Source organism: Colobus angolensis, unplaced genomic scaffold (assembly GCF_000951035.1).
Source record: "Colobus angolensis palliatus isolate OR3802 unplaced genomic scaffold, Cang.pa_1.0 Scaffold53, whole genome shotgun sequence".
In the NCBI taxonomy this organism is placed as follows: Eukaryota; Metazoa; Chordata; class Mammalia; order Primates; family Cercopithecidae; genus Colobus; species Colobus angolensis.
The window spans coordinates 10,008,413-10,027,994 of record NW_012118821.1 but is presented as its reverse complement, the minus strand read 5'-3'; the positions used below and the strand labels follow the sequence as shown (position 1 = coordinate 10,027,994).

The window sequence follows — 19,582 nt, the reverse complement described above, 5'->3', positions numbered from 1 at the left end:
AAAAAAAAAAAAAAAAAGAATATTTTCAATTATAGGTACATAGTAGGTATATATATATTTATGGGGTACATAATACATAAAACATAAACGTTTTAATACAGGCGTGCAATGCATAATATTCACATCATGGAGAATGGGGTATCCATCCCCAATCCATTGTGTATATATACCACTTTTAAAATCTATTCCTCCATTAATGGGCACTTAGTTTGACTTCATATTTTGGCTGTGACATTGTAAACAGTGTCACAGTAAACTTGGAAGTGCAGATATCTCTTCAATATATTGATTTACTTTCTTTTGGATATATACACAGTAGTGAGATTGCTGGATGAATCTATTGTTGTTCTGTTTTTAGTTTTTTTCAGGAGTTTTCATAGTTTTCCATAGTGAGTGTACTAATTTACATTCTCGCCAATAATGTACATAGGCTTCACTTTCTCCACATCCTCACTAGCATCCACTATTCCCCCTGTCTTTTAAAATAAAAGCTGTATTACTCCGCTCTCACGTTGCTATAAAGAGACTACCTGAGACTGGGTAACTTACAAACAAAAGAGGTTTAATTGACTCATAGTTCTACATGACTGGGGAGGCCTCAGGAAACTTACAGTCATGGCAGAAAGAGAAGGGGAAGCAAGGCATGTCTTACACGGCAGCAGGATTGAGAGAGAGAAAGAGAGAGAGACAGAGAGAGAGAGAAAGGCGGAAGTGCCACTTTTAAACATCAGATCTCATGAGAACTCCCTATCACAAGAACAGCATGGGGAAAACACCCATCATCCAATCACCTGTCACCAGGTCCCTCTGTTGAAATGTGGGGATTACAATTTGGGATGAGGTTTGAGTGGGGATACAGAGACAGACCATATCAAAAGCCATTTCAACTGAGGTGGGATGACATTTCATTGTGGTTTTGAGTTGCATTTTTCTGATGTTTAGAGATGTTGAACATTTTTTTTTTTTTGGAGATGGAGTCTAGCTCTGTCGCCCAGGCTGGAGTGCAGTGGCGCGATCTCGGCTCACTGCAAGCTCCACCTCCCGGGTTTAGGCCATTCTCCTGCCTCAGCCTCCCGAGTAGCTGGGACTACAGGCGCCGCCACCTCGCCTGGCTAGTTTTTTTTTGGTATTTTTTAGTAGAGATGGGGTTTCACCGTGTTAGCCAGGATGGTCTGGATCTCCTGACCTCGTGATCCACCCGTCTCGGCCTCCCAAAGTGCTGGGATTACAGGCTTGAGCCACCGCGCCCGGCCTAGATGTTGAACATTTAAAAAATATACCTGTTGTCCATTTGTATATCTTCTTTTGAGAAATGTCTGTTCAGATCTTTTGCCTATTTATAAATTTTTTTTTTTTTGCTACTGAGTTGTTAGCTATAGAGTTGTCGTTATATATTCTTTCTATTAATCCCTTCTTATGTGGATAGTTTGCAAATATATATTTTTCCCATTCTATGGGTTGTCACTTCACTTTGTTATTTCCTTTGCTGTACAGCAGTCTTTTAGCTTGGCATAATCCCATTTGTCTGTTTTTCCTGTTGTTGCCTTTGAGGTCTTACATACAGATATTTGCCAAGACCAGTGTCCTAGAGCATTTTTCAAATGTTTTCTTCTAGAATTTCCTTTTACTTTCTTTCTTTCTTTCTTTTTGAGACAGCATCTCACTCTGTCACCCAGGCTGGAGTTCAGTGACACGATCTCAGCTCACTAGCAAGCTCCGCCTCCTGGGTTCACCCGCCATTCTCCTGCCTCAGCCTCCCGAGTAGCTGGAACTACAGGTGCCCACCACCATGCCTGGCTAATTTTTTGTATTTTTAGTAGAGACGGGGTTTCACCATGTTCGCCAGGATGGTCTCAATCTCCTGACCTCGTGATCTGCCCGCCTTGTCCTCCCAAAGTGCTGGGATTACAGGCGTGAGCCACTGCATCCAGCCTCTTCTAGAATTTTCATAGTTTCAGGTCTTAGATGTAAGTTTTTAATCCATTTTGACTTTATTTTGCATATGGTGAGAGATAGGGGACTAGTTTCATTCTTCTGCATGCAGTTATCTAGTTTCCCTAGCACCATTTACTGAAGAGACTGTTCCCTACTGCATGTTCTTGGTGCCTTTGTTGAAAATGAGTTGGCTGTAAATGTGTGGATTTATATCTGGGTTCTCTATTGTATGTCTGTTTTTATGCCATTACTATGCTGATTTGGTTATATAGCTTCATAGTACATTTTGAAGTCAGTTAGTGTGATGCCTTCAGCTTTGTTCTTTTTGCTTTGGTTATTCAGGGTCTTTCATTTAAATTTTACTTTTTAAAAAAATATTTCTGAGAAGAATGTCATTGGTATTTTAATAGGGATTGAATTGAATCTGTAAATTTCTTTGGATAGTATTGTCATTTTAACAATATTAATTCTTTCAATCTAGGAGCATGGAGCATCTTTCCATTTTTTTCTGTGTCCTCTTCCATTTATTTCATCAGTGTTTTATAGTTTTCCTTGTATAGCTCTTTCACTTCTTAGGATAAATTGATTCCTCTGTATTTTATAGTTTTTGTAGCTATTGTATATGCAATTGCCTTCTTGTTTTATTTTGTAGATTGTTCACTGTTGGTGTGTATAAATGCTACTGATTTTTGTATGTTGAACTTGTATCCTGAAAATCTACTGAATTAGTTTATCAGTTGTAACAGTTTTTGGGTGGAGTCTTTAGGTTTTTCTAAGATCATGTTTTCTGTGAGGAAGGCTAACTTGACTTCTTTCTTTTCAATTTGGATGCCATTTATTTCTCTTGCATAATTGCTCCAGCCAGGACTTCCAATATTATGTTATTAAAAGTGGTGAAAGTGGGCCTCCTTGTCTTGTTCCAGATCTCAGAGAAAAGGCTTTTATTTTTATCCATTCAGTATGATGTTACCTGTGGGTTTGTCATATGTGGCTTTTGTTATTTTGAGGTGCTTTTTTTTCTATACCCAATTTACTGAGTTTTTAAATTTTTATCATGAAGTGGTGTTAAATTTTATCAAATGCTTTCCAGAATTTATTGAAATGATCATATGGTTTTTGTTTTTGGTTCAGTTAGTGATGTATCATATTTATTGATTAATGTATGTTGAGCTATCCTTGCCTTCCTCGAATGAATTCCACTTGATCATGGTGAATGATCTGTTTATTGTGTTGTTAAATTTAGTTTGCTGGTATTTTGTGGAGGACTTTTGCATCTATGTCCATCAGTTATATTAACCTGTAGTTTTCTTTTTTTGTTGTTGTCTTTGTTTGGTTTTGGTATCAGGGTAATACTGGTCTTGTAGAATGAGTTTGGAAGTATTCCTTCTGCTTCAATTTTCTTGAAGAGTTTGAGTAAAATTGGTATTAGTTATTCCTTTTCTGTTTGGTAGAATTCAGCAGTGAAGCCATCAGGTCCTGGAATTTTCTTTGATGGGAGACTTTTTAAATTTCAACTTTGATCTCATCATTCATTATTGGTTTATTAAGGTTTTCTATCTCTTCATGGTTCAATCTTGGTAGATTGTATGTGTCCAGAAATGTATCCATTTCTTCTAGGTTTTCCAATTTGTTGGTATGTAGTTGTTCATAATAGTCTCTAATTAATCTTTGTAATTCTGTGGTCACATATCCTTTTGGCTGAGTACAGTGAACTTTATTGATGGTATGTGACAGGGTGTGGCTCCCTAGGCCCCTCTCTCTTCAGGGGGCCTGGCATGGAAACTGTGTCAGGGGGAGATTCTTAGTATGGTAGGAGAGTGAGTGTGGCAGGGATTCCCTAGCAGCTGAGAACCTCTCTAATCCTCTTGTGATCTTGCTGGGGCTGGTGGTCCAGGGGCTCTTACTCTTTGGAGGTCATGTGGACCATGAGGTCCACTACCCTGTTGCCAAATTCATTGTCATATCAGGAAATAAGCTTGACAAAGTGGTCATTGAGGGCAATGCCAGCCCCAGCATCAAAGGTGGAAGAGTGAATGTCTGTTAAAGTCAGAGGAGACAGCCTGGCACTCACGATAGCCCAGGATGCCCTTGAGAGGACACTCCAATGCCTGCTTCACCACCTTTTTGATGGTATCATATTTGTCAGGTTTCTCCAGATGGCAAGTCAGGTCCAAAACAACAGAGAGGTGGGGATTTGGAACACCATGCTAGTGAGCTTTCCATTCAGCTTGGGGATGACCTTTCCAACAGCTTTAGCAGTGCCAGTAGATGCAGAGATGCTGTTCGATAGAGCCCTGTGGCCATCCTGCCAACGTTTCCAAGAAAGGGCACCCATGGTCTTCTGGGTGGTAGTGATGGCATAGGCTGTGGTCATGAATCCCTCCATGGTGCCAAAGTTGTCATGGATGACCTTGGCCAGAAGAGCTGAGCAGTAAGTGGTATATGAGACACTACTAAGGATCTTGAGGTTGTTTTCATACTTCTCATGATTCACATCCCACACAAACATAAGGGACATCAGCAGAGGGTACAGAGATGATGGCTCTTTTGGCTTACCCCTCTAAGTGAGCCCCAGCCTTCTCCATGGTAATGGAGATTCTAGTGGACCCAACAGCATAATCAGCACCGGTGTCATTTCACTTGATTTTGTGGGGGATCTTGCTCCTGGAAGTTAATGATGGGATTTCCACTGATGACAGGCTTCCATTCTGAGCCTTGATGATGTTATGGAATTTGCCATGGGTAGAAGCATACTGGAACGTGTAGACCAGGTAGTTGAGGTCAATGAAAGCATCATTGATGATGAGAATATCCACTTTGCCAGAGCTAAAAGCAGTCTTGGTGATATGGTGCTCAATATGGCCAAATTTGTTTATTCTGGCCTTCATTTTCATCTTGTTACCTCAGGGATACAGCTGGCACTGCATAAGAAAATGCAAGTGTCTGTCAAATGGAAAAGAGAAAAGAGTCTCATTTTTTATGTATCCTTTTCTATTTCTGATTTTTTGGGGTCTTTTCTCTTTGTAATTAGTCTAGCTAAAGGTTCATCACTTTTGTTTCTTTTTAAAAAACCAGTTTTTTTGTTTTATTGATCTTCTGTATTATTTTAGTCACCATTTATTTATCCTCTGATCTTTATTTTCTTTCTTCTACTAATTTTGGGTTTGGTTTATACTTGCTTTTCTAGTTTATTGAGATGCATTGTTAGATTAATTTAAAGTCTTTCTACTTCTTTGGTATAGGTATTTATTGCTATAAACTTCCTTCTACTGCTTTTTTTGTATCCCATATATTTTTGTATGTTGTATTTCCATTCTCATTTGTTTCAAGCATTTTTAAAATTTCCTTCTTAATTACTGACCCATTTGTTGTTCAGGAGCATATTGTTTAATTTACATGTGTTTGTGTGTTTTCCAACGTTTCTCTTATTGATTTCTAGTTTCATTCCATTGTGGTCAGAAAATATACTTGACATGTTTTTGTTTTTTGTTTAGACTTTGTTTAGACTTGTTTTGTGGCCCAAGATATGGCCTATTCTAGAGAATGTTCCATGTGCTGATGAAAGGAATGTATATTCTGCAGCCGTTGGGTAAAATTTCTGTAATGTCAGGTCCATTAGATCTGGTGTGTAGTTCAACTTCACTATTTCTTTGTCGATTTCCTGTCTGGACGATTTGTCCATTACTGAAAGTGAGGTGTTGAAGTCACCTACTATTATTGTATTGCAGTCTATTTATCCCTGTAGATCTATTAATGTTTGCTTTATATAAGACTTGAAAGGGCCGGGCGCGGTGGCTCACGCCTGTAATCCCAGCACTTTGGGAGGCCGAGGCGGGCGGATCACAAGGTCAGGAGATCGAGACCACAGTGAAACCCCGTCTCTACTAAAAATACAAAAAATTAGCCGGGCGCGGTGGCAGGCGCCTGTAGTCCTAGCTACTTGGGAGGCTGAGGCAGGAGAATGGCGTGAACCCGGGAGGCAGAGCTTGCAGTGAGCTGAGATCGGCCACTGCACTCCAGCCTGGGCCACAGAGCGAGACTCCGTCTCAAAAAAAAAAAAAAAAAAAAAACTTGAAAGCTCTGGTGTTGGACACATAGATATTCATAATTGACCCATTTATCATTATACGGTGTCTTGTCTTTTTTTTTTTTAACACTCTTTGATTTGTAGTCTATTTTATCTGATATAAGTGTAGCTACTCCTGCTCTTTTTTGGTCTCTGGTTGCATGAGATATCTTTTTCCATCCTTTCACTGTCAGCTTATTTGTGTCTTTATAGGTCAAGCGGATTTCTTGTAGGCAGCATATAGTTGGGTCTTGTTTCTTAGTCCGTTAAGCAACAGTATGCCTTTGATTTGGAGCATTAAGTCCATTTAAACTCAGTATTATCATCAGTAAGTAAGAGCTTACTGTGATTTTGTTGCTTGTTTTCTGATCCCCTCCCCTCCCCTCCTCTCCCCTCCCCTCCTCTACCCTTCGTTTCCTTTCTTTTCTTTCTGCCTTAGTGGTTAACTAATTTTCTCTGATAGTACATTTTAATTGACTTTTATTTTTAGCAAATCTATTATAGGTTTTTGCATTGTGGTTACCATGAGGCTTATAAAAATATCTATAGATATAACAAGTTATTTTAAAGAGATACCAACTCATCTTAGATCACAAAGAAAAAAATAGAAATAAACAAAGAAAAACTAAAAATCTCTACATTTTTAACTTTATCCCTCCTCCCACATTTTGACTTTATGTTGTCTCAATTTGCATGTTTTTATATTGCCTATCTTTTAACGCCTGTTAATGATATCAACAAAAATATTATTTTTGATAGATTTGTCTTTTGGACTTCATACTAGAGTTATGACTGAATTACACACTATAATTACAGTGTTGGGGTATTCTGAATTCATTAATATACTTAATTTTACTAGTGGGTTTTATAAATTTAAATATTTTCTTTTTGCATATTAGTGTTTTTTTTCAAACTGAAGAACTTTAGCATTTCAGTTAATACTGGTGGTGGTGAATTCTCTCAGCTCTTGTTTATCCAGGAAAGATTTTCTCTTTCATATTCGAAAGATAGCTTTTCTGGATACAATATTCTTGGATGGCAGTCTTTTTTTCTTTCAGCACTTTAAAATGTCATCCCACTTCTTCTTGGCCTGTATGGCTACCATTGAGAAGTCTGTTGACAGATGAATTAAAGCTTCTTTATGTTATTTGCTTCTTTTCTCTGGCTGCTTTTAGGAATTTTTTTTATCCTTGACTTTTTTTTTTTTTTTTTCTTGAGACAGGGTCTCACTTTGTCACCCAGGCTGGAGTCTGATGGTATAATCACAGGTCACTGCAGTTTCAACCTCCTTTGGCTCAGATGATCCTGCCACATCAGCATCCCAAGTAGCTGGGACCACTGGTGTACACCACCATGCCTGGCTAATTTTTGTATTTTTTTTTTGTAGAAACAGGATTTTACCATGTTGCCCAGGCTGGTCTCAAAATCCTGGGCTCAAGCAATCCACCCATCTTGATCTCCCAAAGTGCTGGTTATAGGCAGAAGTCATCATACCCAGCCTGTCCTTGACCTTTAGGATTTTTGAAATGCCTTGGAGTAGTCTTATTTGGATACAATCTGTTTGGTATTCTCTGACCTTTCTGTACCAGGATATTTATGTCTTCATCAAGTTTTGAAAAGTTTTCTATTATTTTTTTGAATAAGCTTTCTACCCCTTTCTCTTGCTCAACTCCCTCCTGAACACCAATAATTCTTAGATTTGGTCTTTTGGGGTAATTTTTTATATATTGTAAGCAATCTTAATTCTTTTTCATTTTTTTCTCCTCTGTGTATTTTTAAATAGCCCATTTTTGAGCTCACTGATTCTTTCCTCTGCTTGCTTCATTGTACTCTTCAGAGCCTCTAATGAATTTTTCGGTTCAGCAAATGTATTTTTCCATTCAGAGGTTCCTGTTTGATTTAAAAAATTCTTTAAATCTCTTCATTAAATTTCTCTGATAAACTTCTAAGCTGCTTTTGTGTGTTATCTTTGAGGTCACTGAGTTTCCTTAAAACTGCTATTTTGAATCATTGATCATAGCGTTCATATATCACTGTCTTATTATGATCAGTCACTGGTTCCTTGCTTTGTCCATTTGGGGATGTCACAGTTCTTTGCTGTTGTTTCTTATGGATGTGCATCAGTGCCTGTGCATTGAAGCATTAGTTAGTTATTCCAGTCTTTTCTGTCTGGTTTGTTTCAGTTTTTGTTGAATATGTTTGCTTCAATGTAGGGAGTGTGCAATATGTTAGCTTCCCTGGGCCACATTGGAAGAAGAATTGTCTTGGGCCACACATAAAATACACTAACACTAATGATAGCTGATGAGCCAAAAAACAAACAAAAAAAAACCCAAAAAAATCTCATACTGTTTTTAAGAAAGTTTATGGATTTATGTTGGGCCACATTCAAAGCCACCATGGGCCTCATAAGACCCACTGGCCATGTGTTGGACAAGCTTAGCTTAGAGAATCTTTATAAATTTCCTGTTGATTTTATTTCCTGCTAGGTAGCTGCCTACTTTTCAGCACTAGATGGCACCTTAAGCCCAGGATTGCCTCATTTGTAGTAAACAATCAAATTACTGCCCATCAGAATAGGGGAGGTCCCAGGGAGCATATTCTAGTGGTGTGAGAAGGTTAGCCAGGTGTTTGTCCCCAGGGGACCCGTGGAACAAACCTCTTACAACATGGTGTTGCTGAACAGCAACTTGGATTTGGTGTTTCCTCTGTCTGAGTTACAGGGTTTGCAGGGCTGGGGATGTCTCACCCTCAGTGTGACGCCTCCACCTTATGGACCATGAGATGGGTCACTGTGGCCCCAATATCCCAGTGGCTACGCCTAAGGTAGGACCCTGTCCCATGAGTCAGGGCTGGGTCAAATAAAGGAGCCCCTGCCTCTCAACCACACTCACCCAGGACTTAGCCTCAGCAACAGGCATATAGGGGCAGAATGAGAAGCCCTGATGTCCTGCCTCTCTTGGGAAGACAGCCCTGCAACCATGGGCTGCATTTGTTTGCAGTCTCCACTTTGCTGATCTGAGAGAGGGTGTGAAGGTGAGGCCTTGGTTCAGATACTGCAGACTCTCACTGCTCTAACTGAATTTTAGCAGATATTCTTGAATAGATGTTGCTGAATTTTCCGTATGCCCTTAGGACCATTTCCAGAGACTTGAAGTGCTTTCCCATCCCCCAACCCCCCTAAATTTCACCAACTCCACTGAGGAACAGGACAGCAAAGCTCCTCCTGCTGTCATGCCAGAAGTGGTTCTCTGGAACCTTATTTTAGGTGCAATGTTTCTCTGGTTATGATGCTTTAAAGTGAGACATGAAAATGGAAAGATCTAAACACATGTTTACTAATATTAATTACTCCCTGAAATCATCTGTTTTAAAAACAGTGCAAGACAATGAATGAGCAAGCTTACAAGAGATTCAGGCCCTTTTCCCACTTGTTAATTTAACATACACTATGGAATAACTACTTTGAGCTACAGACTGAGCATTGGCCATATAATCATTTTCCTGACAATGTGTAGGTCAGAGCCAACAGCGTGTATGCTTCATGAAGAAAGGGCCGTGGGTCCAGATTGTCATTTTCGTACACCTGACACTTAGTACAGCATGGGGAGCAGAAAAGCTCAATAACTATTTGTTGTTAGATTTAATTGACAGAGCCCTTGTCCTTATGAAGTGAATAACCCAGTGGGAGACAGATAAGAAAAATAACTTTGGGAGGCCGAGGTGGATCACCTGAGGTCAGGAGTTCGAGACCAGCCTGGCCAACATGGAGAAACCCTGTCACTACTAAAAGTACAAAAATTAGCCAGGCGTGGTGGCGCATGCCTGTAATCTCAGCTACTGGGGAGACTGAGGCAGCAGAATCACTTGAACCCGGGAGGCGGAGGTTGCAGTGAGCCGAGATCGTGCCACTGCACTCCAGCCTGGGTGACAAGAGCGAGACTCTGTCTCAAAAAGAAAAGAAAAGAAAACAAAAAACTGCAAAATAGTGATACATATAACAAAAGTATTTTGGCAGAGCCACAAACATTTCTATTTGACTATTTCTGATCCACCAAAATAGCGACTTTGTATGTCCAACCCAGTTTGTATAGGATTCATGAGTTGAAAGAGGGTCTAAAATAGCTTCTGAGTGGGAGCCCTGCTTTTTGGGGTTGAATATGAAGGATCCCTAAGCACATAAAAGCTCTTTCCTAATTGGTCAGCGTTGACGACCTGAAGAGGAAAGATGGGCAATGCCTGCATGCAGATTTCATGTCCCAAGTCTTAGTGGCATCTTTAATTGCTCCATGAGGATTCCACCTGGGATCCAGGTGTAAAGGGAAAGGAAGCTGCGGAAAACCAGGCTGATGTCACGGGGACACATTGGGTGGGAATGGGTTGGTTTAAATGAGATGTACTCAGAGGATGAAGAGTCATTTCTGGGATTCCTTGACAGTTGTGATTAAAAGCAACTCTGGATATTAACTCTGTAAAGAAGAATCTTAGTTTTAAAAATGTGAAGTAGACTTTACTTTCAACAGATGAATATCTTCTATACCATTAAAGCCAATTATAGGCCGGACGCGGTGGCTCAAGCCTGTAATCCCAGCACTTTGGGAGGCCGAGACGGGTGGATCACGAGGTCAGGAGATCGAGACCATCCTGGCTAACACAGCGAAACCCCGTCTCTACTAAAAAAAAAAAAAAAAAAAGCCGGGCGAGGTGGCGGGCGCCTGTAGTCCCAGCTACTCCGGAGGCTGAGGCAGGAGAATGGCGTAAACCCGGGAGGCGGAGCTTGCAGTGAGCTGAGATCCGGCCACTGCACTCCAGCCCGGGCGACAGAGCAAGACTCCGTCTCAAAAAAAAAAAAAGCCAATTATAATATTTAATGAACTGGAATGGCAGTGATACTCCTCTCACAGCCTAGCTCCTGCTGAACGGTTCCCTCTTGGATGCTTTCTAGGGTTTTATGGCAATGAAGTTTTTGGTTTTATTTGTTGTAAATAGCAAGACTTCCATTGTTTTACCAAAAAATTTTCAGATCACTCATTTTCACCAAATTTGTAAAATAAAAACATACAGGGCTTGTTTTAGTACAATATTTTGATTAAATTAATTTTCTATATTAAAAATGCTTGGTTTCCACCTTCTAGGAATTAATATTTGAAGAAACAAAACATTCATTCTACTAGAATCAGATGCTGTGAGTTGATTTTGGTAGCTATTTGCTGCTCTGCAGACCTAATTTCAGGCTGCTGTGGTTCTCAGTAGCAATTTGATTTTGTGAATATTATCTTTTGTATTCTCAATAACATTGCTAAGCAGTGTGGTGTTGTAAAAATAAAAACATAAGGTTCTCTTGTCTGAGTCTGTGAGAGTCAGCAATGCTCATTTCTAGCACAAAATATTATTTGTATGGTGAATTTCTCAAATGCTGTTTGACCCTGGAGTTGTTTATTTAATTAAAAAATCTTCAGTGCCTACTGTGTGCCCAGACCTCTTCTAGGTAGAGAGAATACAAGAGCGGTACAGAAGTGAACAATACAGATAACTGGTCTGGCCTCCAAGGATTTCAGCTTCTGGGTTTGAGAGACTGATTTTAGCAGGAACTTAAAAAGATAATTTCAGGCTGTAATTAGAGCTCTGGAGTAAATAAGCAAGGGGATATGATAAAATGTAACTTGGGGAGCAGGCAGTTGCTGGATGGAGCGGGGAGGAGATAACTTCAGAGGATGGAGGGAAGGCTTTTGTGAGGCCATGCCTTTAAGGTGAGGAACATAAGTAGTCTTTTGGAGAGCTGAGAAAGTTGTTCTGGTACAGGATAATATCAAGTGCAAAGGCCCTGGGGCAGTGGGCTTGCTGTATTTGAGAAACAGCAGGCGGATGTGGCGAAAACCTACCAAGAGATGACACTGGAGAAGACAGGAGGGTCCTGTAGTTGATGATACACAGCAGCCATTTTTACAAACAATAACTAAGGCACCTTTCCTTTTCAGATGGTGGAATTGCACGACTTAGAGTATTAGGTACTGGACAAAAAGACTGGACTGCAACCAACCCCAAAGAACATGCAGACCTAGTGGCCATTGCTTTTGGGGGTGTCTGTGTAGGATTTAGGAACGATAAGTTTGGGCACCCAAACAATATAATAGGTAAGATGATATTCTCGGAGCTGGCTTATTTAGGAAGTCTGGGTACCAGCATTAAATACCCCAGTATGGTCAGAATGATTTAAAAGGAAAGGCACATCTCAAAGCATGGGAGTGGATGAGATTAACCTTCCATGTGTAGGATTTGATGCCTTTATGACATGAAATAAGTCAACATTACCAATTTTTCTACCTAATTTTGGCCTAAGTATCTACTTTAAAAGGAAAAGTAAAACTTAACTAACGCTATGATTGTGAATTTACTGAAACATTAACTTTAATGAAAATAATTTATGTAGCAATGCTCAGATGCATGAGATCTGTAATTTAATTACAGCATTGTATTTGTCCTCATAGTAAAAATCATGCAGTTTACCTTTCAACAATGTTATTTTCTGTAGGAGTCGGTGGGGCAAAGTCTATGGCGGATGGTTGGGAAACGGCAAGAAGGCTGGACCGGCCACCAATATTAGAAGTAAGAAGTTAAAAATAACTATGGTTTAAAGTTTTTCTAAAAAGTATTTTTTGGAACTTTTTTCATTTAAATAAACTTTTGCATATTTTAGAAACCTCATACACATTGTTTTAAATGCTAATTACTATGATTTACTTTTTCCAAATTTCCCACTGTTTTCATGATAATATCAGGGCAGAGACTCAGAAGACCAAACATACCAGTCATTGCCAGCTACGCCAATGCATTTTTGGAGCCTTCCTCTGTTTCTTCAATAAAGAAACAAAAGGAACAGCGATTTAATAATACAAAAGTTATGAATAAATATGTTGGGAGGTCTGGGGAAGAACCACTAGTTTAGTAATACTAAATATCTGTGTATCTCAGGATTACACCACTTATGTGAACTTGTGATGGACAGGGTGCCCTAGAGTCTATGCAGCTGTTTAATTTGGCCAGTAACTAATTTGAGATAGAGAAACCAAGATGAAGCGAAACAAAAAATACAATGCCTTTCAATTTGCAAATCCTACTGAAAACTTGGTCAGAAAAGTGCTCTCCCCCCTTCCTAAATTAGATTTCATGTCACCTGATGCTTTGAGATATCAGTGAACAAACTCTCCATTCTCAAAACTAAGGTTTGAACGTACATCATGTATCGGTATAGGTTTGACCAACAAAATATGTACCTTGAAAGGTCAAAACAAACTAATTAGAGAACCTATGGACTGGATTAGATAAAGATTGCTGCATGTATAACATTTTGCAGGCATCTGTAATTGACATAGAAATTTAGAAAAACTTATCCGGGCCCCATGAACTCACAAATTGGCATGAGATATTTAAGAAATGATAGCACAGAGGCAATTTACATGACAGTGATCTACACATCAGGCCCCAGGAAACACTCTTCTATAGTAAGAAATAAAAGAAGCACGTCAACCTTTTTCACCTGTTGGTTTTCAGGACTGGTTTCTTGAATGACTCTAAGTTCGTTTACCATTTTCTTCTCTTCTGAATTCCAGAATGATGACAATGGCATTCTCTTGGTTCCGGGTTGTGAATGGGCAGTTTTCCGATTGGCACATCCTGGAGTAATAACTCGAATTGAAATTGACACAAAATATTTTAAAGGTAAATGCAAAGCCATAAAGAAGTACCTTATAATTGGTGTGTTTATTCTAAAGATTGAGTTCTATGGAAGTGGGACTGAGGACACTGGGCTCTCGGTGTGGATTCCCCACTTAAGCTGTGTAATTTTGAGCATGCTACTTTAACCCTTAGAACTCTATCTATTATTTATTAATTTGAGATGGAGTCTTGCTGTGTCGCCCAGGCTGGAGTGCAGTGGTGCAATCTCGGCTCGCTGCAACCTCCACCTCCAGGGTGTGAGCGATTCTCCTGCCTCAGTCTCCCGAGTAGCTGGGATTACAGGCAGTCTACACAACACCCAGCTAATTTTTGTATTTTTAGTAGAGATGAGTTTTTGCCATGTTGGCTAGGCTGGTCTTGACCTCCTGACCTCAGGTGATTCACCCACTGTGGCCTCCCAAAGTGCTGGGATTACAGGCCTGAGCCACTGTGCCCGACCCTTATTTATTTTTGAGATGGAGTCTTGCTTTGTTACCCAGATTGGAGTGCAGTGGCACGATCTTGGCTCATTGCAACCTCTGCCTCCTGAGTTCAAGTGATTCTTCCTGCCTTAGCTTCCTGAGTAGCTGGGATTACAGGTGCCCGCCACCATACCTGGCTAATTTTTGTATATTTAGTAGAGACGGGTTTCACCATGTTGACCAGGCTAGTCTCGAACTCCTGACCTCAGGTGATACGCCCATCTCAGCCTCCCAAAGTGGTGGGATTACAGGCGTGAGACACCATGCCCAGCCAGTCCTTTGAACTGGATAACCCCCAAAGTCATACAAGATTGTATGACACTCTTTACTATAGAGGCTCTGCATCCCCCTTGGAAAGAGCCTGTAAGAAGCACAGGGATGGGAGGCAGCTTTTTACAGAGAAGGGTCCTAAGCAGATTGACTGGGGAAGAGGAGTGACCATTTCTTCCCCAGGCTTCACTTGTAAGACAGTGATTTACACATTTTAAAAACTGTGCACCTCTATTTGTTAAAAAATATTTGGACAAACCACCCTGATATTCTGTATTTACTTTCTTATGAAATACATATGTGTATTATCAAGACAATTCAAATGAAGTTGATACAATTTTATAATTGTTATGTGACATTTTGTAAGTACTGCATTGAGTATTCCATGTTAGCCATTTTTGAATAAATAGTGGCAGTTTATATTCATGTTCTGGGTGAGTGATTTTTAAATGTCTTGGGAATTATTGTGACTTTACTCAATTATTAACCATTATATCAAGTTCAAGGCCAGGCTCATCAACAGTAGTGCCTATAATTGTTTCAGGAAGTCTTGGTCATTTTAACTTATTTTGGAAAGATGGCATTTTATCTATTTTTTTCTTTTAACTATTATTTTAGGTTCAAGGGTAAATGTGCAGGTTTGTTATGTAGGTAAACCTGTGTCATGGGGTTTTGGTGTACAGATTATTTTGTCACCTAGATTTCAAGTATAGTACCCAATAAGTATTTTTTTCTGATCTCCTTCCTCCCACTCTCCACCTTCAATTAGGCCCCAGTGTCCATGTGCCCATGTGTTCCCATTATTTAGCTGCCACTTATGACAACATATGGTATTTGGTTTTCTGTTCCTGTGTTAGTTTGCTGAGAATAATGGTCTCCAGCTGCATGCATCCATGTTGCTGCAAAGGACATTATCTCATTCTTTTGTATGGCTGCATAGTATTCTATGTTGTATATGTATCATATTTTCTTTAGCCAGTCTACAATTGATGGACATTTAGGTTGATTCCATGTCTTTACTATTGTGAACAGTGCTGCAATGAACATACATGTACATGTCTTTATGGCAGAATGACTTATATTCCTTTGGTTATATACTAATAATGGGGTTGCCAATTCAAATGGTAATTGTTTTTAGTTCTCTGAGGAATTGCCACAACACCTTCCATAATGGCCGAACTAATTTACACTCCCATCAGCAGTGTGTACATGTTCCCTTTTCTCCACTACCTTGTCAGCAACTGTTTTTTTTTATTTTTTCATAACAGCCATTCTGACTGGTGTGAGATTGTATCTCCCAGTGGTTTTGATGTGCATTTCTCTAATGATTAGCGATGTCGGCCATTTTTTCATATGCTTGTTGGCTGCATGTATGTCTTCTTTTGAGAAGCATCTGTTTATGTCTTTGGCCCACTTTTTAATGGGGTTGTTTTTTGCTTGTAAATTTGTTTAAATTCCTTATAGATTCCGGATATTTGACATTTGTCAGGGGCATAGGTTGCAAATATTTTCTCCCATTCCGTAGGTCGTCTGTTTACTCTGTTGACAGTTTATTTTGCTGTGCAGAAGCTCTTTAATCAGATCCCATTTGTCATTTCTTTTTTGCTTTTGCTGCAATTGCTTTTGGCATCTTTGCCAGTTCCTATGTCCAGAATGGTTATTTCCTAAGTTATCTTCCAGGGTGTTTATAGTTTCAGGTTTTACATTTAAGTCTTTAATCCATCTTGAGTTGATTTTTATATATGGTGTAAGGAAGGGGTCCTGTTTCCATCTTCTGCATATGGCTAGTCAGTTATCCCAGCGCCATTTATTGAATTGGGAGTCATTTCCCCATTGCTTTTTTAAGACTGCATTTTAGATCTGGTTATGTGGCCATGGTTTTTACTTTTCAATGTGGCTGACTTAGGGTCAGGTGAAATGCAGTTCTGGAATTTCTTGTTCATACATACTTGCATTTTTTGTGGTATATTTAATCCACAGTTCTCTGCATGAGTGGTTTAAAATAACTTACTTATTTTTGTGAGGGATGCTTTAGATAAAACTAGATAACAAACAGTATATCCACTTAAGCAGGCACCCAAAACTGCAACAGGTCGTGAATCTACCACTGTCGATCACTCAGGATACCTCTGGTACATACAAGATGATGACTGTAATGGAAATGAGGGAGCATGGCGGTATCCACTTATAGCAATAATATAGTAAGTTATATCAAATACACAAAGCTTAATATACATTCACATATGTATGTATATCAGACAAATAGAAATAGCAGCTCTAATGTTCTCTTCCTGCGTCCTTTGTGTCCATATGTACCCCAGGGGCATGTTTGCCCACGCTGGAGACCACCGTTTTGAGAGATGGGCCACAAAGCGGGCATGTGAGCCACAGCCTCCTCTTTTCCAGGGTTCTTAATTAGCAGCTCCTACTCTGCTGATCCTAAAGAGCCCCAACAGAAGTTCTGTTTTCTCAAAGAGAGTGGGACCTTCCCCCCAAGGTCCTCTAACCCCACTGAGCACACGATTCCTATGATATTCCAAAGAGAGAAGAATCTCAGGACCATATACTCTCACCTGAAAATGACTCAGAAATTCCCAAATACGTGTGTGTGGCTGGTGCCCAGCACTAGCTAACATAAAACTCAGTATTTCCTTTTGATTGTCATGTTAAGAAATATGTCATAGGAAAATATTTTCTAGCTTCACAATAATTTCAGATGAGCCACATAGCAGTCTGCAAGTAATTAAATCTGCAATTGAGGAAGCTTATCAAATACATTCAGATTTCAAAGTGAGAACGCTATACATTCAAACTGAAATGCGCCAGCCCCTTCACATATGGTGGACTGCTTCTGAGTCTTCTGAAAAAGAAATGTCTATTTCATGAGGCAATCTGAGCATCACAAACCAGTTTGTTCCTTCTCTCACATACTTCATACCTTTGCTTTTGCTCAGGAAGAGCAGGGACTTGCTCTTTGCTGGGTTTTTGATCTTATTAAAAAAGCATGATGTCCTATATGCCAAACTGAGTGTAAATGAGGGCAGAAAATCACACTGTGTTTTGCTCCAACAGGCAATGCTCCTGACAGCTGTAAAGTGGATGGGTGCGTCCTGACAACTCAGGAAGAAGAAGATATGATCAAGCAAAAGTGGATTCTCCCAACCCACAAGTGGAAACCACTGCTTCCTGTGACCAAGGTTCGTGTGGCATGTTATTAGGAGCCAGCACTCAGACTATGCTATTTCCCTGAGATTCTCTTTTGAAGGATTAGAATACACTCCAAGGTTTCTGCTCAGTTTAATGGTAAAATGAATGAGGTTTAAAACCCCTATCTGAAAACTTAAATAAGAAGAAAGGCTCTATTTCTCTCCACTTTTGTATTTCCAAATTTTGTTAGAACAAAATTGTTACGTGCTCAGAATACATACATGGAAACATGTCTCTGCATTATGTTTAACTTTGTAGAAGGGGCTACTAGCACATTTAAAGCTATAATGGTCCTGCAGGTGGACGCTCTGAGATATTCCGCAAGTGTCTTCTTTGATTTAGAAAGAGGGTCAGGCTGGAGGTGAGAGCTGCTCCCATGTGAAGATAGGGAATAATCTCTGGGAGAGACCAAGATGATCTCTCCTTTCATTTTCTTATCAGTTTGCTTCTGTATAATCAACTATGAGAAACAATTGGCCGGCATTTAGGTTGCCCATCAGTTGTTTATTGGGGCCTGATTATTCATGTATTATTTGGGCATCCTATCCCTGCTAGCAGATTTTCATGGAAAGCCAAATTATCATCAATTAATAACTTATTTTAAAGCCCCTTCGCTTAAGTCCAAGCCAAAGGTTTGCCTGGGGCGTGTTCTCCTTCGGCCACACATGCCCTGTTAACAGACCAGGGCCTCTGCATCTGCTTGCTTTTCAGCTGTCTCCCAACCAAAGTCACCTGTTCGATAGCCTGACCCTGGAGCTCCAAGATGTCATCACTCACGCCCAGGCTCACCATCGTCCCCGACGGGGGAGTGAGCCGCCTTCGGCTCCGGGGCTTCCCCAGCTCCATCTGTCTCCTGAGGTCCCGGGAGAAGCCCATGATGAAGTTCTAGGTGGGCCTCAAAGCAAACCCTTAACACACACAAAGTCCCGGTGTCAGACACACAGCAGGAATTTCCCAGTCATAGTCTTCTTTTCAAGTGTTTTGAACACCTGGTGATTTAATAAAGTGGTCACCTCACAAATGGATCTCTGTATTTAATGTCGCTATGAGGCATTTGGTAGCTTACATACTGGCTACGGCTGTGTCTCTAAGGAACTACTTTTTTTTTTTAACATTATAAGATATTGATATTTATAATATCAGTATTCTGTACCTTCGGGCCAGCCATAACATGTAGCCTACTGTCTTTGAAACTTTGTCAAGCTCATCAAAACCTTTGGGAAAATATATTTCTAGAATCACTCAAGAGGACTGGCCTATCTTTACCCAGAGTAGGAACGATTCTTCCAAAGACCCCTCTCCCTCTGAATCATTCTTAACCCCAATGAGGGTGCGTTCTGAACGGCACACGCGTGACACCGCACACCAGCGGCTATAGCGCTGCCCTCGCCGGCTCCGAGCGGCTCCGCCTCTGGTGGAAAAGCTCAAATTCTCCACTCTGGGCCAGGAGTCCTAGAAGGTTTTGGGTCTGAACCGGTCAAATTCAACCCAAGATCAAAGAAACAGAGGTTCAAAAATGTGAAGCAGCTCCCAGCACCCATGCAGTGTTGACTGTCAATAATGTCCTGGCCTCTCCATAACGCCCCTCTCTACCGCTTCTACAGAGGAGGGCGGCGAGTGTAGGGGGAGGGGGCACGGTGCGCGTCCCAGGGAGCTCAGCACAATCATTCTGGCCTCCTCCTCCCCCTCCTTTCCTGGGCTCTGCCTTCACGCCAGTCACCCCCCCTACCCGGGGCTCCGCGTTGCCCCCTCACCTGTCTCCGCCCTGTGCCGCGCCTCACCTGCTTGGTCTCCCCCTTACCCAATCACCTGTCCCTGCCCGGTGCCGCCCCCTCCTGCCCCGGCCTCGCGCCCCTCGCCCTGGCAGCCAGGCGGTCACAATCGCCCAGGGTCGCGTCAACACGCA

General features: G+C 40.7%; 2 protein-coding genes and 1 pseudogene across 2 annotated transcripts in view; 2 read left to right on the top strand and 1 right to left on the bottom strand.

The window, feature by feature from the left end:
• The window catches only part of ALLC (allantoicase), a 45,835-nt gene extending 27,246 nt beyond the window's left edge, over positions 1–18,589 (top strand). Inside the window, 6 exon segments of the mRNA XM_011960949.1 lie at positions 11,980–12,135; positions 12,534–12,607; positions 13,612–13,720; positions 17,542–17,666; positions 18,388–18,456; positions 18,458–18,589. Coding sequence (XP_011816339.1) covers positions 11,980–12,135; positions 12,534–12,607; positions 13,612–13,720; positions 17,542–17,666; positions 18,388–18,456; positions 18,458–18,589 — 665 coding nt within the window.
• On the bottom strand, positions 3,836–4,829 carry LOC105525372 (annotated as a pseudogene).
• Positions 18,590–19,236: 647 nt separating the features above from the next.
• DCDC2C (doublecortin domain containing 2C) overlaps positions 19,237–19,582 on the top strand; it is a 141,453-nt gene continuing 141,107 nt past the window's right edge. The window contains exon 1 of the mRNA XM_011960983.1: positions 19,237–19,295. Within this exon, the coding sequence (XP_011816373.1) occupies positions 19,237–19,295 (59 nt within the window). The remainder of the gene's footprint in view (positions 19,296–19,582) is intronic.